This window comes from Aotus nancymaae, unplaced genomic scaffold (genome assembly GCF_030222135.1).
Source record: "Aotus nancymaae isolate 86718 unplaced genomic scaffold, 86718_ANA_hifiasm-v0.15.2.pri h1tg000008l, whole genome shotgun sequence".
Lineage (NCBI taxonomy): Eukaryota > Metazoa > Chordata > Mammalia > Primates > Aotidae > Aotus > Aotus nancymaae.
In genome coordinates this window covers 3156582-3178766 of record NW_026988419.1, presented here as the reverse complement: position 1 = coordinate 3178766, position 22185 = coordinate 3156582, and the positions used below count along the sequence as shown (strand labels likewise).

Here is a 22185-nt window from a genome sequence, read left to right as displayed (position 1 = left end):
ATAACAAAACAAATCCACACCAAGGCAATGCCCCCAAATGCAAGCTAGCAGGAGTAGTATCTCCTTGCAGCCCCTTCCCTGAGTAAGAAGGTGCTGATTGTTGGAAAAGGCTCTGGATTGATCCAGGACCTGCCTCTTACTCTGCTGGTTCAGGCCTGCCTTTGGGGACAGCCTAGAGTAAGTCGAATCCCCTTTTCTTAGGACAGCCCATCCCAAGGTGACACCATCTAGTGATGGCAGGGGGCACTGACTGTGTGCTAAAGAGACACTGTAGAGATGGGCAGAGTCCCCCAGCACAGCCCTACCCAGGGGCCACCCTAGGAGAGGCAGCGTCACATTTCAGGGCCCAGTTCCCAGCCACACCCCCACACCCCAGGCCCAGGAGGTTGAGCCTTCGTAGCCCTTGGAAACTGACTCCAGCAAATCAAACTCACCAAAGACCAGAACATCCTGAATGACTAGAAATTAGTTGGAAATGAAGATAGGGTACTCATGTTTGCAGAATAGAGCTTTCTCTTCCTGTTGGCAAGTTTCAAGGAGCCAATTATAGTCATTAGATTGTTGGGTGGGCCAGGAGTCAAGGGAAGGACTGGCTAGATGATGTTAGGGAACACTGTCACCAGGAGATGATGACCTGCCCTCCCCCTGCACCCCAGACCACACCAGCACTTGGCTACCACCTTTCTCTGGGGCCCCTCCTTTCCCTTTTCCCTGCCATAGCCAGCAGCTTCCTTCTTTCTGAGTTAATATTTGTATTGCTCTTTATAATTTAACCTGCAAAGGACAGTCTAAGGTCAGCAGGAAGCTTTGGCAGGGACTAGGAAGGAGCAGGGCATCCTCCCCTTTATTTACCTTTGTGTAAATGTGTGTGCTGCTCGCTTGGCATTCCATTATACATAGCCTTGTGATGTCTCGCATAGGCTAATTGTATTTTTAACTGTTCTGTTTTTAATTTAAGATCAGAACGTTTCCATCACTCAAGGATCCCTCATAGAGGGATCCCTTTTACAGCCATCGCCATTTCCTTTTAACCCCTGGCAACCACTAATTTGTTCTCCATTTCTATAATTTTGTCATTTCCAGAATGTTGTATAAATGGAATGATATAGTATACATTAATTGAGGACTGGCTTTTTTCACCAACATCACTGTCTGGAGATTCATCCAGGTTATGTACACCCGTAGTTCTTTTTCTTCCTGAGTGGTATTCTGTGGTGTGTATTACCACAATTTGTTTACCTGTTCTCTTGTTGAAGGATATCTATTGTTTCCAGTTTGGGGCTACTATGAATGAAACTGCCATGAAACATTCATATACAGATTTTTGAATGCCAACAAGTTTTAATTTCTCAGGGATAAATTCTCAGGAGTGTAATTGCTGGTTCTATATTGTTGCATGTTCAGCTCTTTAGGAAATTGCCAAAATGTTTTTCAGAGGGCCTGTATTATTTTACATTTCCACTAGCAATGTATGAGTGATCGAGTTTCTCTGCATTCTCGCCAGCAATTGCTATTGCCACTGTTTTTTATTTTCCCCCCCTTTTTTTTTTTTTTTTTTTTTTTTTAAGAAAAGGTCTCACTCTGCCACCCAAGCTGGAATGCAATGGCGCATTCTCAGCTCACTGCAACCTCTGCCTCCTGGGCTGGGATCTCATGCCTCAGCCTCCAAAGTAGCCGGGATTACAGGTGCGTGCCACCATGCCTGACTAATTTTTGTATTTTTAGTAGAGACGGGGTTTCAACATGTTGCCCAGGCTAGTCTCAAACTCCTGAGCTCAAGTGATTCGCTCGCCTCAGCCTCCCAAAGTGCTGGGATTGCAAACATGAGCCACTGCACCCGGCCTATTTTTGCCATTGTGATGGGCATGTAGTGATACGTCATTGTGGTTTTAATTTGCATTTCCCTAATGGCTAATGATATTTAACTTCTTTTCATGTGCTTATTGCCATCCGTATATCCTCTTTGGTGAAATGTCTCTTCGTCTTTTGCCCATTTTCTAATTAGATTGTTTGAGTATTTTGAATGTTGAGTTTTGAGAGTTTTTATATATTTTAGATACTAGTCTTCTGTTGGATGTGTGGTTTCCAAATACTCTCCCTATTTGTAGCTTTCCTTTTCATCTTCTTAAGAGGGTCTTTGAACTGAGCAAGTTTTTAAATTTTCTGGTGAAATTCAGTTTATCAATTTTCTCCTTGTATGGGTTGTTCTAAAAATGTGTTAGTTTTACATTTAAGTCCATGATCCATTTTGAGTTGATTTTTATATGAGATGTGAGAATTAGATTGAGGTTCAGTTTTTTCCTATGAATGTTCAATTTCTCCAGCACCGTTCATTCAAAGAGCTATCTTTTCTCATTGAATTTCTTTTGTATCTTTGTCTAAAATCCACAAAACATTTTTGTATAGGTCCCTTTTGGAGTTCTCTGTTCCACTCCAGTGATCTATGTGTCTGCCTCTCTGCCAGTAGTATATAATCTGGATTACTGTAGCTTGAAATCATGTAGATGGATTCTTCCCATATCTTTCTTCTTTTTCAAAGTTGTCTTAGTGTGTTCAGTTTTCTTTGTCCTTTCCATATAGATTTTAGAATAATCTTACCTATGACTACAAAAAAATCTTGCTGGGATTTTAACAGAAATTTCATTACACCTGTATGTCAATCTATGTTGAGTCTTCTGATTTATGAACAAGGCGTGCTTCTATAGTTATCTGGATTTTTTCTTTTTCCTTTTCTTCTGAGACAGAGTTTTGCTCTTTTTGCCCAGGCTAGAGTGCAGTGGCGTGATCCTGGCTCACTTCAACCTCTGCCTCCCAGGTTCAAGTGATCCTCCTGCCTCAGCCTCCTAAGTAGCTGGGACTACAGGCTCCCACCACCACAACTGGCTAATTTTGTATTTTTAGTACAGACGGGTTTTCACCACGTTGGACATGTATTTTTATTTCTCTGGGATAAATTCCCAGGAGTGTAATTGCTGGTTCTATATTGTTGCATGTTCAGCTCTTTAGGAAATTGCCAAAATGTTTTTCAAAGGGCCTGTATTATTTTACATTTCCACCAGCAATGTATGAGTGATCGAGTTTCTCTGCATTCTCGCCAGCAACTGCTATTGCCACTGTTTTTTATTTTTGCCTTTATTTATTTATTTTTTTTGAGACAGGGTCTCTTTAGCCTGGGCAAAAAGAGCAAAACTGTATTTTTGGTAGAGATGGAGTTTTGCCATGTTGCCCAGGCCATGCCAACCCTTCCCCTGATCTTGAACTCCTGACTCAGGTGATCTGCCCCACCTCAGCCTCCCAAAGTTCTGGGATTACAGGCATGAGCCACCACGCCCGACAGATTTCTTTCGTTAGAGTTTTGTAGTTTTCAGCATACAAATGTACATGTTTTGTTAGCTTTATGCCCATTTCTTGTTTTGAGCAATTGTAAATGGTATTGTATTTTTAATTGCAATGTTTGTATGTTCCTTGCTGGTATAAATGAATTGATTTTATGTGTTTTTCTTCTATCCTGTGAGCTTTTTGAATTCTTTACTTCTAGGAGGATTTTTCTGAGTGTATGTGATTTTTTGTAGATTCCTTATTTCTACACAGACAGTCATATTATATGCAAATGGGATAGTTTTTCTTCCTTTTATGATCTGTATGGCTTTTATTTCCTCTTTTTTGCCTTGTTGGGACTCCTTGCAGGGACTCCTAATTACCGCCAGGTATGAGTAGAATTCCAGGTTCTGTGCTTGGCGTGGTTGACACCAGATGATGGGGTTCCTGGATCCCCCACTAGGCATCCACTAATGCCTCCCTGCCTAGAAGGAACAAGAGTGCCACGTCATTCATTGCACCCTGCATGACTCATTCTGACACCACCTCAAGAAGGGTGTGAGGGGCATCTATTCACTGCCAAGTGTGGGTACAAGTCCAAGCTCCCACCTGGTCTCCACTTACATTGTGGAGTGGGGGCCTCCTTACCGCCCAGCAAGGATGAAACTGCTGCCTACTCAGCCTTCTCTGGTATCACTGGCAGGGGTGTTGGGGTGCACGGCCCAGCCTGGTGAGGGTACACCTGGGGCTCCTGAGGCCCTTGTTGGCGCAGCTGGGAGTGGAGCTACAGTGCTCTCTCTGGTGTTTATTTCCTACAATTTTCCTGTCATGCCAATCCTTCCCCTGTCCTGATCCTTTGGCTAAAAAGCAGGCTTTGGGGGACTTTTTATTTTTTTGTCTTTACCATTGACACTTCTGGATTGTTGATTTCTTGGGCTCCAAATGTGGCATATGTGAAGCAAAAAGAAAACCCAGGTATCCTGGGTAACATGGCAAAACCTCGTCTGTACAAAAAAAATACAAAAATTAGCCGGGTGTGGTGGCATACACCTATAGTTCCAGCTACTTGGGAGGCTGAGAGGGGAGGATCGCTTGAGCCCAGGAGATCAAGGGCACAGTGACCTATGATCATACCACTGCACTGCAGCCTGGGTGACAAGAGTAAAACTCCTCAAAAAAAAAAAAAGTGATGGAGCGGCTGTTCATATGGTGCCTTGACCTCACAGGGAGAGAAGTTCTGAGACCTGTGATTAGGAGAGACTTTAAAAGAGTCCTCTAGAACCTCCGCACACCTAAGTGATGGAGGCTTCCTAGGTGCCCAGCTTCCTGAAAAGGCTGGTTGGCCTTGTGCCTTTTGTCTTCATGGAGAGGTTGGGAGCAGAGGCAGACTGCCCCTGAGCCCCCTTGGAATCTAAGCCTGCAAGTTGCCGTGGTTGGCAGAGGCCTTCTTGTTTCGTGACAGCTACACATTCTGGGGAGCCACTCCTTGGGAGCTTGTGGCAGAGTGTCCAGGCATTCACCCCATGTCTCCTGAAACAGGAGGACCATGACATCATGGAAGCCGATCTGGACAAAGACGAACTGATCCAGCCCCAGCTTGGAGAGCTCTCAGGAGAGAAGCTTCTGACCACAGAGTACCTAGGGGTAAGTGCCACACGAAGGGTGGGGATCCTGAAACAGAAAGGCCAGATGGACGTTGATGGGTTTCGTGTTTTCAGTGACACAGAGGGCTTAGTTTGGTTTGTTACCACACTGTGTTGATGAGAAGGTCCATGTTAGCCAGTCTGCTCTTAGTGGCCCTGAAGTGCACTGTGGCCCTAGCTACCTATCACAAGTAGGCAGGTGTACAGAAGGGAGATTGGGGAAAGATAGAGCTAGAAGGCACATGCCAGAGGCCTTTGGAACATCAGAAGATGTGCCTCACCTCCGTAGTCATCGCCTACCATCCCACTTTTTCACTTCCGCATGCCTTATGTATTGGAAGGGAATACTGCGGTAGACTTGCAAGTCATTGGCCCGAAGGCGTTGGCTGAAGCCATCAGAGCCCATGAGGTTACCCACTGAAGCACAGTGTAGGTCAGCAAGGAGGGGCATTCCAGCAGTTAGGAGTGGGAGAAAGGGGCCCCCAAGAAGGCCAGTAAGTGAGTAGTCACAGGCTCCTAAGGAGAACTGAAGAAGGTCATGGAAACAGAAGGGAGGGTCTTTCAGGATGGAGCCGGTGGTCAGTCCAAGCATCCAAGAGGCCTGTGGTGTCATCACCTGGGATGGGGCCTTAAGCTGACCTCTGAGAGCTCCTGTTGGCTCAAATGCTCAGCCAGCTCCAGAACCACTGGCTTATGACCCACCAGCTAAATAGGGCAGGGTGTGAGTCAGGAAAGCAGCCACTCCTCAGGAGAGGATAGCAGTGCCAGGGCCCACAGGTGTCTCAGAGAGCAGGTGGGGCGGCCAGGTGGCGCAGGTGGGATGCTGGAGAGTAAGGGTTTGAAAGGGAGGAGCAATTGCCAGAAACCAGGACCAACTCTTCTACCCTATGTTCCGAGCACATAGGGTAGAAGAGTCACTAAAAGAGGCTCCTAGGCTGGACACAGTGGCTCACGCCTATAATCCTAGCACTCTGGGAGGCTGAGACAGGTGGATCACCTGAGGTCGGGAGTTCGAGACCAGCCTAGCCAACATGATGAAACCCCATCTCTACTAAAAATACAAAAATTATCTGGGCATGGTGGCAGGTGCCTGTAATCCCAGCTACTCAGGAGGCTGAGGCAGGAGAATCACTTGAACCCAGGAGGTGGAGGTTGCAATGGGCCGAGATCGTGCCACGGCACTCCAAAAAAAAAAAAAAAAAGACGCTCCTGGAACTTTGAAGCTGGTAGTTGCCTCAGTCAGTTGCTTGAACCCCAAAGTCTCCTCACAGCCAGCAGGTTGGTGTTGGAGAAGAAGGGTGGAGCCAGTGTCTCAACAATTGACTGGTACAACCAGAGCCTTGGGAAGGAGAAGGACGGTGCATGCATGTGGCCCGAGCCTTCATGGGAGCAGCTGGAAGCAGAAAGTGCCCTCCAGGTCTCATGGCCACCCCCCACCCAGACCCTCTGTAACTCCCCAGGACACTGGGTCCCTGGTGACCTGGCCCTCGTCCCTTCCTCATCATTTGTGGAACTTCAGCGGCTCCAGGCTGGAGCGCAGTGCGTGTTGGTGAGACTTCAGGTTGCAGACAGCCACAGTCCAGATCATGTAGCTTTGTAGGTCATGGCAAGGGCTTTGGATTTTACTCTACAAGAGCTAGGACACCACTGGAGGTGAGAGCAAGGAAGTGACTTGGTTTAACTCATGTTCTAACACACCCACTTATATTCTCACTCTGCTGCATTGTGAAGAAGGCAGGGAGGTGACTGATGGAGGCCGGGGGTAGGGTGGGGGGAGCAGGGAACCACCACAGCCTCCATCAGGAGGGGCTGCTGGGTAGTACCTGCCATTCCTTAGAACATCTCAAGGATCAAAGGAGTCTAATTGACCTGGAGCTGTTTACATCGGGTCAAATGGGGAGGTGCTCAGGAAAGGTCAGAAGTGCAGCAGTCAAGGTTCCAAGTTGTTGATGGAAGTCTAAGCCATGACTAGGCCTTTGTTTCCCTCTGGAAGAATGCTAGCTTTGTCAAAGAGACTGTGCCATGTGATAGGATAGAAGTGTCTACAAGACACTCCTGCTTCGTGGGCCAGCGATGAGGAAAACAGGAGGCAGATTGGTGGGGCTTCCTCAGATGACACCTGGTGATACCTGTTGAGACCGCAGTGCATGTACCCCTGACCACACTGTCACGCAGACAGACATGCAGGCACGTAAACATGAGCAAGTGTTTCCATCTGTAGCCAGGCCAGACAGAAGCCCGAACACAGCCCTCGGTTAATAACTTATAGTAAAATGCCGTGGGTGGGATCTTCTGTTGACATGGTAAACATCTTCAGCAACAACAAAAAAGCAGGATGCAGAATGTGATGGGGCTGCTAGTTTAATCATACGGATTGGTGAGGCGCAAAGGGACAGAGCTTTCGAATCAGGAACCCCAGTTTAGTGGCATCTGGAAATGGTACCATTTTACCATAATATGTAGTTCTAAACCTCCTAAATGTTTATGGATGATCCTTTTACTAGAAGGAAACTATGGGTGGAGGTGTGAGTAGTGAGAAACACAGAAAGAACCTGCTGTATAAATGGGAAGACCAAGTACAATTTGGTATTTCCCATGGCTGCAGTAGCAAAGCACCACTAACTGCAGACTTCAAACAGCAGAAATTGGCCGGGCGTGGTGATTCATGCCTGTAATCTCAGCACTTTGGGAGGCCAAGGCAGATGGATCACTTGAGGTCGAGAGTTCAAGACCAGCCTTACCAACATGGAGAAACCCTGTCTCTACTAAAAATACAAAATTAGCCAGGCATGGTGGCACATGCCTGTAATCCCAGTTACTCGGGAGGCTGAGGCAGGAGAATCACTTGAACATGAGAGGCAGGGGTTGTGGTGAGCCGAGATCGTGCCATTGCAGTCCAGCCTGGGCAACAAGAGCAAAACTCCGTCTCAAAAAAAAAAAACAGCAGAAATTTATTCTTTCTTAATTTTAGAAGGCAGAAGTTCAAAATCAAATCGATGTATTATTAGGGCTGAGCTCCCCTGAAGAACTCTATGGGAGGACCCTGCTTGCCTCAGGCCATCCTTGGCTTGTGTCCCTGCCCTGGCTTCACATGGCCTTCCCCTCTTCTGTCTTTTCTAAGGACACTTGTCCCCCAGGTGACCCAGGATGAGTTCTTCATCTTAAGGGTCTTCGTTATATCTACAGGGGTCCTTTTTCCAAATAAACTCATTCACGGTTTCCAGGGGTCAGGACATGGACATAGCTTTTGGCGGCCACCATTCAACCGACCGCATCAGGTCACCGTAGGATCTCATGAATATTTTGATTAGAAAATTTAATGTGGAGCAGGAAGAAAATTTAATGTGCCACCCTGTCACCCGGTCTTGTGATATGACATTGCCAGCCTGCCAGCCTCTGTGTGCTGGGTGGGGGATCTCAGAAGACAGTGTCCCACCTTGCCATGCCCTGGCTCTTGTGGTGCATGAAAAGCCTTTAAATTCACATTTTTGTCACGTTTTGTGTGTGTGCCAAGCTGGGGAGCACTGAGCAAGATGGAAGACATTTCGCTAGGAATATGTGCCTGAAAGCCATGACCCAGGCCTCTTGTTCTCATGTACTGAGTACATTGCAGATTTTTCAAGATGAGTCTAAAGATCTTGAAACATTTTGTCAGAAAATTATATTTGAAAAGCTTTGATTGAACCTGTGCCATCTGCCCAACACAGCATAATGCCAAAGAGGCTTAAGACACAACTGTTACCTTCAAGAAGTTTACAGAAGGCACCAAGCAGATAAAACTGCTCTTGCCGAGTGGTGTAGATAACAGCTAGGAGTGGTCAGTGACCGGCAAGTGTGATCTTGTACAGCGAGAGCTAGTCCCAGACCACCAAATCTGGGTTCAGGATAGAGTCTAAGCCCAACCTCGTACTTCCTGACCATAATCCCAGGAACTGGTCATGGTGCGCGCCAGTTATTTTAAAATCAGCCAGCAGCTTGGGGGTAAGGGTGGAGGTGCGACTGGAGCGTCCGCCAGTGTTCAGGGTTGGGAGGAAGCTCTCCCCAGGATCCTGGACCAGTAGCCCACCCCTTCCCTGCAGGGCCACACTGCTAGTCCCCACACTCCAGGTCTGTCCACACAGTTCCTCTGCTCTGCAGAGCACAGGCTATGCAAAATGCTGAACAGCACGGAGATCTCAGAAAGCTAGTGATGGAGAACAAGTCACTCTTCTGAAGCTTGCGGGAAAGTGGTGATGGCCCCGTAAGATATGTTGCTTACTCATAATTCTAGTGAAGCCATGGGCTGTGTTCTCCTTTAGGCTGTGAACGTCAGAGTTCAAGACTGCTGACTTTCCTCCTGCTTCTCCTGCCTCTAGTATTTGTGAAATTTTTTTTTTTTTTTTTTTTTTTTTTTTTTTTTTGAGACGGAGTTTCGCTCGTTACCCAGGCTGGAGTGCAATGGCGCGATCTCGGCTCACTGCAACCTCCGCCTCCTGGGTTCAGGCAATTCTCCTGCCTCAGCCTCCTGAGTAGCTGGGATTACAGGCACGCGCCACCATGCCCAGCTAATTTTTTGTATTAGTAGAGACGGGGTTTCACCATGTTGACCAGGATGGTCTCGATCTCTTGACCTCGTGATCCACCCGCCTCGGCCTCCCAAAGTGCTGGGATTACAGGCTTGAGCCACCGCGCCCGGCCGTATTTGTGAAATTTTTAGTGCCATGCGTACTGTGCTGAGTAATCAACAACACCTCTGACTGGGCATGGTGGCTCACGCATGTGATCCCAACACTTTGGGAGATGAGGCAGGAGGATTGCTTGAGCTCAGGAGTTCAGGACCAGCCCGGGCAATGTGGGGAAACCTTGTCTTTACTAAAATTTAAAAAAATTAGACAGGTATGGTAGGTAGCACACACCTGTGGTCTCAGCTACTCAGGAGGCTGAGGTGGAAGGATCACCTGAGCCCAGGAGATGGAGGCTGCAGTGAGCTGTGATTGCACCACTGCACCCCAGCCTCAGCAACAGAGCAAGATCCTATTGCAAAACTAGATAAATACAAATACAAAACAATTATTCCTAAAAAGAATGCCCTGACTTAAATAGCTTCATCACCTGGGTTAAAGGATATAGACATTTATGACAGAATCAGAGAATCCCAGTTTTTTTGTTTTATTTTAAAGTGACCTTTAACAGTAATAGGCAGATCTCAAATTAATTCAGTGCATGCCATGGGCCAAGCCCTGTGCTGACTGCTTCACAAGACTCCATTTGACTTAATTCTCCCAGCAAACTTATGGGGCATCTTCCACTGGCATCTGCATTTTATCGGGGAGGGCGCCAAGGCTGAGAAAGGCTCAGTCGCTTCCAAGTGTTACCTGAGCCCACCTGCCCTTTACCACTCAGCTGGGCTGCCTTCCAGCAGCCCTGGCCATTGTCAGGTGAGTGCATTCTGTACTTGCAAGTTGAGAGAGCTCCAACCCATGTGACATAGTCATAATTACTCTATGATCTATGTTTTAATCACAGACTCAGTTTTGAGGGGAATGCCTGTCATGAATGCTGATCGCTCCCTTTCCATACCTCCCTTCACCCTCCATCAAATGAGAACCCAAATTAATTTAGTTTCCTAAGAATTTCCAAAAGGGCTAGTTGAAGTGCAGTTTCCTGCCGGGCATGGTGATGCATGCCTGTAGTCCCAGCTACTCGGGAGGCTGAGGTGGGAGGATCGCTTGAGCCCAGGAGTTCTAGGCTGTAGTGCGCTATGCTGATCGGGTGTCCGCACTAAGTTCAGCATCAATATGGTTACCTCCTGGGAGCGGGGGACCACCAGGTTGCCTAAGGAGGGGTGAACCAGCCCAGGTCAGAAACGGAGCAGGTCAAAACTCCCGTGCTGATCAGTAGTGGGATCGAGCCTGTGAATAGCCACTGCACTCCAGCCTGGGCAACATAGCGAGACCCCGTCTCGATTAAAAAAAAAAAAAAAAAGAAAGAAAGGAAGTGTAGGTTCCTGGCCCCACCTCCAGGGAATCTGTGGCTGTGGCAGTGGCCCCAGGAGTGCGCGTTTTTATTTTACTCTGAAGTGGTTTTGAAGCAGGAGTCTGGGCCCTGGAGACTTTGGCCATTTGGACAGAACTCAGGGTGTTAATGGAGGCGCTCCCAGCCTGTCTTCTGCAGCATGGCACCATGCAGGGCTGAGGCCCTCCTATGTTGCCTGGGCGAGCACCTGGAGACAGGAGAGGGCCCTGGGATCCTGCCGTCCCCTGTTCTGCTGTGCCTAGAGGGGCAGAAGCCTGAGGCAGCTTGCAGCGGGCCTGAGATCTGCTCCTCTCTGCTCATAGCAAAAACCAAAACTGCAGGAGAAAGGGGCCTCTATTTCCAAATATTACTTCTAGTTGTTTTTTTTTTCACGTGTCTCCACTTTGGAGCATTTCCTAATCCCTCTCAGTCAATGATTCCTGCCCTGTGTGCTCCTGCTTATTAGGGGATTTGTTGGAACTGCCTCAGTGTCTATATCCTTGTGCATGAAAACACAACCAAACAAGAGGGAAAAATCCCAAAGCCCAAAACACTCTGCATTCTTTTCATTTGCCATTTGTTTCTTATTCTTTTTTCTGATTACAAAAGAAATGTATGCTTAATCTAAAAAGTCAAAGTAGTCCGGGCATGGTGGCTCACACCTGTAATCCCAGCACTGTTGGGGGGGCCAAGGTGGGCGGATCACCTGAGGTGGGGAGTTTGAGATGAGCCTGACCAACATGGAGAAACCTCGTCTCTATTAAAAATACAAAATTAGCCAGGCATGTTGGCACATGCCTGTAATCCCAGATACTTGGGAGGCTGAGGCAAGAGAATCGCTTGAACCCAGGAGGCAAAGGTTGCGGTGAGCCAAGATCTCATTGCACTCCAGCCTGGGCAACAAGAGCAAAACTCCATCTCAAAAAAAAAAAAAAGTTACAATAAACAGAACATAAAGACCAACCATAACTCTCCCCAACCAGAGATAATCACTATCTCTTGTTATCTTTCCTTTATCAGTTAGAATTGGGCTGAGCTGCAAATAGCAGAGAGTCCTGCTTTATCAGTCCAGCTAAAATTCCTGGTGGGTGAGGGCCATCAAACCCCAGGCTCTTTTCATCCCTTACCATGACGCCGCCTACCAGAGGGCAGACTCAGGCTTTGTGGGGCCTCCAGCTTCAACAGCTTGGGAGGCCTCCTCTAAAATAAAGGAATACAAAAATAAAAATGAGTGCTTATGTGGAATGAGAATTAGAAAACATGGCTGGGCACAGTGGCTCATGACTGTAATCCCAGCACTTTGGGAGGCTAAGGCAGGTGGATCACAAGGTCAGGAGATGAAAACCATTCTGGCCAACACAGTGAAACCCCATTTCTACTAAAAATACAAATTAGCTGGGTGTGGTGACGCACGCCTGTAGTCCCAGCTACTCGGGAGGCTGAGGCAGGAGAATTGCTTGAACCTGGGAGGTAGAGGTTACAGTGAACTGAGATCATGCCACTGCACTCCAGCCTGGGTGACAGAGCAAGACTATGTCTCAAAAAATAAATAAATAAATCATAGTGAAATTCACTTTTCTTTTTTTTTTTTTTTTTTGAGACAGTCTTGCTCTGTCGCCCAGGCTGGAGTGCAGTGGTGCAATCTTGGCTTACTGCAACCTCCACCTCCCAGGTTCATGCAATTATTGTGCCTCAGCCTCCCAAGAAGCTGGGACTACACACATGTGCCACCACGCTGGCTAATTTTTGTATTATTGGTAGAGACATGGATTTACCATATTGGCCAGGCTGCTCTCGAACTCCTGGCCTCCAGTGATCCACCTGCCTCAACCTTCAAAGTGCTGGGATTAGAGGCATGAGCCACTGGTCCCAGCCCCAATTCACTTCTTTTTTTGCAATGCTGTCTTGCTCTGTCACACAGGCTGGAATGCAGTGGAGTGAACATGGCTCACTGTGGCTTTAGCCTCCTAGGCTTAAACAGTACTCCCACCTCAGCCCCCCAAGTACAAATTCAAATTTTAAAAATTGACAGATGGCCAGGTGCGATGGCTCATGCCTGTAATCCCTGCACTTTGGGAGGCCGAGGCAGGTGGATCACCTGAGGTCAGGAGTTCGAGACCAGCCTGACCAATATGGTGAAACCCCGTCTCTACTAAAAATACAAAATTAGTCAGGTGTGGTGGTACATGCCTGTAATCCCAGCTACGCAGGAGGCTGAGGCAGGAAAATCACTTGAACCTAGAGGTGGACGTTGCGGTGAGCTGAGATCATGCCATTGCACTCCAGCCTGGGTGACAAGAGCAAGACTCCATCTCAAAAAAAAAAAAAAAAAAAAAAGATTAACAGATTATAAAATCTAGAAACATAATATTTATAATAACTAGCTGCTTGGCAAACACCTCATAGTTTTTTTTCGTATATTTTTTGTTTTATGCCCTTTGATTGCTTCTGTATGTGGCAAGTTGGTAATGTTTTGCAAACATAACATGAAAATGTAATGTTTTTGTCTGCATATATGATGATGTTTTTAATGTTTTCTACTGAGAAAGAAAAAAGATTAGTCAGCCTTAACTGTAACATATTTGATCAAATTTTCTTACTATTGATCAATTTAAAACCTTTATTTTGCCCTCACATCTTGGTAATGCCCTGTGAATCTTCTTATTTAAAAAATTATATGTATAGGCTGGGCATGGTGGCTCACATCTGTAATCCCAGCACTTTGAGAGGCCAAGACAGGCAGATCATGAGGTCAGGAGTTCATGACCAGCCTGGTCAACATGGTGAAACCCCGTCTCTACTAAAAATACAAAAAAAAAGCCAGGCGTGGTGGTACACACCTGAAGTCCCAGTTACTTGGGAGGCTGAGGCAGGAGAATTGCTTGAACCCAGGAGACGGAGGTTGCAGTGAGCTGAGATTGCACCACTGTACTGCAGCCTGGGTGACAGAGCAAGCTCCATCTCAAAAAAAAAAAAAAAACAGAAACAAATGTAGGCTGGGCATGATGGCTCATGCTTGTAATCCCAGTACTTTGGGAGGCTGAGACATGAGGATCTCTTGAGGCCAGGAGATCAAGACCAGCCTGAGCAACATAGGGAAGGCCCATCTCTACAAATTAATTAATTAGCTATGATGGCACACACCTGTATTCCTAGCTACTTGAGAGGCTGAGGCGGGAGGATCACTTGAGCCTAGAAGGTTGAGGCTTCAGTGAGCTATGATTGTGCCACTGCATTCCAGCCTGGGTGGCAGAGCAAGACCTTGTCTCTAAAAAAAAAAAAACACACACAAACACACACACACATAAAATGATCATGTGACACATTAAGTTTCATTAGCTCTGTGGTGATTCTGCCTTGATAGCTTCACTCACATGCTTCTCGCCTCTTAATCATATGATGATGGGTATAGCTCCTGGCACAAATCTCTGATAAACTCAGGAAGAAGGCCAAATGTGCAGGTCAGCCAAATCTGCCGCCTGTGGTGCTTTCCTGAAGCTCCACTTGGGGACCTCCACTTACTTAGTGGTTAAAACTGAGTCCTAGGGCCCCTAGCTGCAAGGGAGGTTTTTTGGTCTGGGAGGTTTTTTTGGTTTTTATTTTTTTGAGATGACGTCTCACTCTGTTGCCCAGGCTGGAGTGCAGTGGCATGATCTCGGCTCACTGCAACCTCCGCCTCCTGGGTTCAAGCAATTCTCCTGCCTCAGCCTCCTGAGTAGCTGGGATTACAGGCACTTGCCACCACACCCGACTAATTTTTGTATTTTTAGTGGAGACAGGGTTTCACCATGTTGGCCAGGCTGGTCTCAAACTCCTGACCTCGTGAGCCACCGCACCTGGCTGTCAGGGCAGGTTTTGACCCCACCTGCCACTTCCCTGGCTGAGAGCTGTCCCAGGGTCCAGGTGAGGCTCACTGAATCCCATAGGCACCAGGCCTTTTTTTCTTCCTCTCCCTACCTCAGATACTACATAAACCCAAAGAACTTTTCAGCAGAAATCAAGAAATCGAAGATGAAATTCCAGTGTTCAAAAACTTTGTTTTTTTGTTTTGAAATGATTATAGATTCATAGAAAGTTGCAAAAGGAATACAGACAGTTCCCATGTGCCCTTCACATAATTTCCCCTGGTGCTAATATCTTACGTAACTTACAGCCTAATAGCAAAAGTTGACATTGGTACCATCCATAGACTTTATTCACATTCCACTAATTTTACAGTGATATCCTTTTTAAACAATTTTTCTTCTTCTTTTTCTTTTCTTTTTTTTTTTTTTTTTTTGAGACAGAGTTTCACTCTTGTTGCCCAGGCTAGAGTACAATGGCGCAATATCGGCTCACTCACAACCTCCGCCTCCCGGGTTCAAGCGATTCTCTTACCTCAGCGTCCCAAGTAGCTGGGATTACAGGCATGCGCCACCACACCCAGCTAATTTTTATATTTTTAGTAGAGATGGGGTTTCACCATGTTGGCCAGGCTGGTCTTGAACTCCCGACCTTAGGTGATCTGCCCACCTTGGCCTCCCACAGTGCTAGGATTACAGGTGTGAGCCACTGCACCTGGCACAATTTTTCCTAAGTGTTAACATAATTGTAACCATATTACAAAAAAAATTGGCAGAAAAAAATTCTTAGTTCTACTGTCCTATATACCCACTCTAATCATGTTAAGTCTTAATCGTGTTCATTTCCTTCCAGTCTTTCTATGCACTTGTAGCATAATTGAAACCATTGTTTAGCTGGACACAGTGGCATGTACTTGTAGTCCATCTACTAGGGAGGCTAAGGCAGAAAGATCACTCCATTGCACTTCAGCCTGGGCAACAGAGCAAGATCTCATCTCAAGGGGAAAAAAGCATTCTTTATGTACATTATTATAACCTGATTTTTATTTAATGTTTTAAATCAACATATTTCTCCGTTATCTGTTCTTTTTTATTTTGAGACGGAGTCTTGCTCTGTTGCCCAGGCTGGAGTGCAGTGGCATGATCTCAGCTCACTGCTACACCCTCCTTCTGGGTTCAAGCGATTCTCCTGCCTCAGCCTCCCGAGTAGCTGGGATTATAGGCACTCACCACCATGCCCAGCTAATTTTTGTATTTCTAGTAGAGAATGGGTTTCACCGTATTGGCCAGGCTGGTCTTGAACTCCTGACCTCATGATCCGCTGGCCTCAGCCTCCCAAAGTGCTGGGATTGTAGGCATGAGCCACTGCAACCAGCCCATAACCTGTTCTTTATTATTTTACTTATTTATTCCCCTGTTACTAGACATTAGATCGTTCTAGTTTTACTCTATAATAATTTCATAATGAACAACCTTGTTTACTTTACACTTTACATATTTTGGATTCATTCACTAGTATTTATACCCAAAGATGTGTGAGCATTTTTACAACTCTTGATAAAATGCCAAATGGCTTTCCAAGCGTTGTCTCAAATTTCAGTCTCACTAATGACTGTTAATTAGTTGTAACTAATGCTTTAAACTATTGGCAGCAGTGGATGGGATCATTTTTCTGTCATTCTTATAATAGTTGAAGAATGATATTTTTTTGGTCAAGTTGTAGTTTCTAATTTCTCGTAAAGTGGATCTTTTTTTTATATATTTACTAGTAATACTTTCTATTTTATGATATGGTTGTTTGAATTATTTGCTCTATTATCAGTTTAGTGTTTTACTTACTGATTTGTAGGAGCTCCTTAGCTATGAAAATGTTTATCTTTGTCTGGGCGCAGTGGCTCATGCCTGTAATCCCAGCACTTAGGGAAGCTGAAGCGGGTGGATCATGAGATAAGGAGTTCAAGATCAGCCTGGCCAATATGGTGAAACCCCATCTGTACTAAAAATACAAAAAAAAAAAAAAAAAGAAAAGAAAAAATTAGCCGAGTGTAGTGGCGCATCCCTGTAATCCCAGCTACTTGGGAGGCTGAGGCAGGAGAATCGCTTGAACCTGGGAGGCAGAAGTTGCGGTGAGCTGAGATCACGCCATTGCACTCCAGCCTAGGTGACAAGAGCAAAACTCCATCTCAAAAAAAAAAAATGTTCATCTTTAATCTGTTAAATTTGCCTCAAGTACTTCTTCCCAGTTTGTTGTTTGCCTGTTGATTTGGTTTATTTTTAACATACTGTGCATGTGAAAATGTTTGTTTTTTTATGAAATCAGATGTCCATCTTGTTTTCCTTTCTCATTTTTACAAATCCAGTCCTTTCCAGAGATGTGATGAATTACAGTAGTCACTGCATTCTTCCTTTTCCTGCAGTGTGACTTTGTTTTAATTTGTACTGCTAAATGATATGATACTGCAAACCCGTTAGCAAAAAAAGGGTTTCTCACTCCAATTTCTGTTTACCTGAATAATTTGTGACATGATCCTTCCTTATTTATTTGCAAAGCTTCTCATAATTGTAGAGTAGTTTATTCAGCATATTCTGTTTGCCTCTCCAGTAGAGGATTTCTCCAGCCCTATTTTCTCTTTCCTTCCACCAGATCATGACCAACACAGGGAAGACAAGGCGGAAGGGACCGGCCGGTGTGCTGCGGAGTGGGGATGAGCCCCTGCGAAGGCCCGTCACCCCCAGTGGCCACAGAAACGGGTACCCAGTGTAAGTCAGGGCTAAAGGAAGTGGGAATTGACTTTCTTAAGCTTTGTTTTGATTAACTGCAGTGTAAGATATATGTATTTTTAAAATTCAAAATAAAGCATTCATACTGAAAAGCATTTATGTCTTTATTTTTGGGGGATTTTTGGAGGGAAAGAGGTCGAGTCCTTCTCCCTTCCCCCAGGATTTTTTTGTTCCAGAAAGAGAAGTGGTTGGATTACAGGATTTCCAGAGACACTTCAGAAGACAAATGTTGGCCAGAGTAATTTCAAAAGAAGGGGCCTGAGAGGAGCTAGGCCCTCTCCAGAAGGACTCTTGTCATGCCTTTTCTGCGGCCTCTTGTCCTAGCGCCAAACCCATTGTTGGGATTGGAATGTCACAGTTTAAGACTCGAAATCGATTTATTTTAGATGACTTTTTGGAACAACTGGATGCAGTTTTAGCTGCCAAGCCTTATTCCTTTTCCATAGCCTTGCTCGTACCCCATTTAGATAAATAAACTTTTAGTCTGGTTATGTAGAGCCTCTGATCTCCCTGGGGGACTAGGCCCCCTGTGGGGGTAAGGAGCCCCAGATCAGACAGTCCAGTGGGCAGTAGAGAAGCCACCTCTGTGGTTTGGGTGGCCTCTCTTTTCCTATCTGGAGAGAATATTATGGCAAAATATTACAGAGAGCAGGCTAAAAACCTCCATATCTTCATTCAACGAATAATGGTCATGTCATATTTTAGGTGAATATACCATATTTACTTAGTATTCCCTGAAGCTGGGCAGTTTAGTTCTCTCCATTCTTACTCTATTGCAATTTTGTAATGAACAACCAGGCACTGGGGACTGAGCATCAACACTCAGAAATGCCTGCCCTCACGGGGCTCTGTGCTGCACGGATCCCAGGGACGCCAGGCAAGACACACCCAGCTCCTTGACACGTTCTGTCACCCAGCTGGGATTTGACCTATAAATATTTCGGGGCCCGTGCCATAGATGAGTGCTTGGAGATCTGTTTGGTTTGATTTTATAATTAGGTATGATATACTTGTATTTCTAGGTGTTTATTTTTAACTGCTGATGTATAAACTAGTATGCCCTGTCTCTCTTAAACTTACAAGCAGTGTTTTTAACCTACAGAAAAGTTGAAAGAATATTACACCGAAGAGCTTCCAGTTAACATTTGTGTGCCCTGTCTCCCTGTCTCGCTCTCCTTCTATGTGTGTAATACCTAATTTGCATGCACATACATGTTTTCGCTGAACTATCTGAGAGAAGAATGCAGGCTTTAGCACATAACCCCATTATCACAGCTAAGAAATGTAACATTAATAATACAGATATAGTATTATCACTATTCCTTAATGTCTCCCAAATGTTCTTTACATCTGCGGGGTTTTGGCTCATTTGGTTTTCATCTAGAATAAGCCAGCTATCAATTACTAATAAATCTAATTGATATGTATAATATCTTTTTAAATGGAAGTAGTAACAGGAACTATAAAATTCCTCTTGCTTGATATGGGAAAGAGGACATTGACTCATTGTTTTAAAAGTATTTTTAGGCCAGGCGCGGTGGCTCACGCCTGTAATCCCAGCACTTTGGGAGGCCGAGGCGGGTGGATCACGAGGTCAAGAGATCGAGACCATCCTGGTCAACATGGTGAAACCCCGTCTCTACTAAAAATACAAAAAATTAGCTGGGCACGGTGGCGCGTGCCTGTAATCCCAGCTACTCAGGAGGCTGAGGCAGGAGAATTGCCTGAACCCAGGAGGCGGAGATTGCGGTGAGCCGAGATCGCGCCATTGCACTCCAGCCTGGGTAACAGAGCGAAACTCCGACTCAAAAAAAAAAAAAAAAAAAGTATTTTTAAATTATTTTTTAAAATAATTAAAACCGTGGTTTCACTGGGAGGCAACAATGGCATAGGCTATTTTAATCAGAGATAAGGATGAAGGGAATCTAATAAATGTAAGGGCTAACCAGTGGGCACAGTCAATTCTCGGGTCAGATGCTCTTCTTTGCAGAGACATTTGAGGGCATATTCCATGGCTGGGAGCACATCTGGCTCTTCCCTGATATGTGGGGTGGTCCCATCCAGATCTTCGGCTCTGGCAAGCTGCCAGGTAGTGAGGGCAGCTTGTTTTCATGAAACCACGGACCTTCCCACTGTAACGATGCAGTCGCCCGTCACCAGCTTCCTCCATCAGGTCTCGACAAACATTTGGATCACTTCTCTGCCATGTGTTCTCATTGCGGGGGTTGTGGAAATCAATGAGATGTGGTTCCTGCCCCCAGAAGCAGACAGAGCGAGCTACGCGGTAGGGAAAGAGCTGGTCAGTGTAATGCAGCGGGCACTCTCCCCAGCCCGTGGGCACTCTGGAGGCCTACAGGATGCTGATGTGCAAGATTCCAGTTCCACCTTCACATCTCAAGCTCACCTCTCAGAAGTTTGAGTGCTGGAGGTCTCGGACATTATTCCCTACAGATAAGAGACTACTCTATGTGATGTAAGATAGGCATCCTGGCTTATTTTTCTCCATGTAGAGAACTACTCTTCTCTACACCACCTATAAACAGCTCTTTTTTTTTTTTTTGAGACAGAGTTTCACTCTTGTTACCCAGGCTGGAGTGCAATGGCGCGATCTCGGCTCACCGCAACCTCCGCCTCCTGGGTTCAGGCAATTCTCCTGCCTCAGCCTCCTGAGTAGCTGGGATTACAGGCACGCGCCACCGTGCCCAGCTAATTTTTTTGTATTTTTAGTAGAGACGGGGGTTTCACCATGTTGACCAGGATGGTCTCGATTTCTTGACCTCGTGATCCACCCACCTCGGCCTCCCAAAGTGCTGAGATTACAGGCGTGAGCCACCGCGCCCGGCCAAACAGCTCTTTTTTTTTTAAGACGGAGTTTCGCTCTTCTTGCTCAGGCTAGAGTGCAATGGCGCAATCTTGGCTTACCGCAACCTCTGTCCCCTGGGTTCAAGCAATTCTCCAGCCTCAGCCTCCCGAGTAGCTGGGATTACAGGCATGAGCCACCACACCCGGCTAATTTTGTATTTTTAGTAGAGACGGGGTTTCTCCATGTTGGTCAGGCTGATCTAGAACTCCTGACCTGAGGTGATCCGCCCGCCTGGGCCTCCCAAAGTGCTGGGATTACAGGTGTGAGCCACTGCGCCTGACCATTATTTCTCCACTGATTCGAGGTGCCACTAATTCTATATCCCCTCCAGTCACCCTAGCTCTCTATTTTGACACATGGTCTAGGTGTCCGTTGTCACACCCGTGTTTATTGCAAAGGTTCTTAGCATATCTAAATAATGCATAGGAAAAGCCCCTCTAACCGCCTGCCTTTGGCCTTCTCTTTCAGAGTTGATTTAACTATGTATAGACCTTTATTTTTCCATAAGCATTTAAAAATAAGTCTGGCAACTTCCTTAAAAAATCGTTTTAAGGGTCAGGCACCGTGGCTCACACCTGTAATCCCAGCACTTTGGGAGGTTGAGGCAGGTAAATCACGAGCTTAGGAGTTCAAGACCAGCCTGTCCAACATGGTGAAACCCTGTCTCTACTAAAAATACAAAAAATTAGCTGGTGGTAGTGGTGGGTGCCTGTGGTCCCAGCCACTCGGGAGGCTGAGGCAGGAGAATCGCTTGAACCCAGGAGGCAGAGGTTGCAGTGAGCTAAGATTGCACCACTGCACTCCAGCCTGGGAGACAGTGAGACTCCATCTCAAAAAAAAAAAAGAAAAAAGATTCTTTTAGGATTTTGATTAGTATCACCTTAAATTTATGTAATGTTTTGGAGATAATTGAAATCTTGGCAATGTTAAGTCACTGTGCAGTATTGCATCATATTAATTTTATATGTTAAGAGAATGATGGTCCCTCAAAGATATCCAGATTGCAGTCCTCACAACCTGTGACTGCATTACGTTACATGGCAGAAAGGATTTTGCGGATGTGATTAAGTTAAGGACCTAGGGAGAGATGATTCTGGATAATCTGGGTGGGCCCAATGAAACCACAAGGGTCCTTACTGAAGGGAGCCAGGCGCGTCAGAAACAAAAGATGTGACAACTGTGTCAGAAGTCAGTGCTGCAAGGCCATGAGCCGAGGAATGCAGACACCTTCTAGAAACAGGAAAAAGTGAAATAAATTCTCTCCTAGAGCCTCCAGAAAGAATGCAGCCCTGTTGACCCATCAGCAGATGAACTCTTGACCTCCATAATCGTGAGACAAATTTGTGTTGTTTTAAGTCACCAAGTTTGTGGTAAGACTGCAAATTATGAAACAACTGCAGGAAAACACTGGGAAGTATCTCCAGGACATTGTTCTGGGCAAAAATTTCTTGAGTAACAACCCACAACCAAAGCAAAAATTAACAAATGGGATCACATCAAGTTCAAAAGCTTCTATAACAAAGGAACCAATCAATAAGGTGAAGAAGCAGCCCACAGAATGGGAGGAAATATTTGCACACTACCCATCTGACAAGGGGTTAACAATCAGAATTAAAAACGAGCTCAAACAACTCTATAGGAAAAAGTCTAATAGTCAGATTAAAAAATGGACAAAAGAGGCCAGGCGTGGTGGCTCATGCCTATAATTCCAGCACTTTGGGAAGCCGGGGCAGGCGGATCACCG

The 22185-nt window shown here is 45.8% G+C and overlaps 1 protein-coding gene across 6 annotated transcripts in view; it reads left to right on the top strand.

Moving 5' to 3' along the window:
* Positions 1-22185, top strand: part of ARMC9 (armadillo repeat containing 9) — a 175219-nt gene that overhangs the window by 127923 nt on the left and 25111 nt on the right. For all 6 annotated transcript variants that reach the window (XM_064372892.1, XM_064372894.1, XM_064372893.1 and 3 more), the window contains 2 exons: positions 4858-4962; positions 17442-17557. In XM_064372892.1, coding sequence (XP_064228962.1) covers positions 4858-4962; positions 17442-17557 — 221 coding nt within the window. The remainder of the gene's footprint in view (positions 1-4857; positions 4963-17441; positions 17558-22185) is intronic.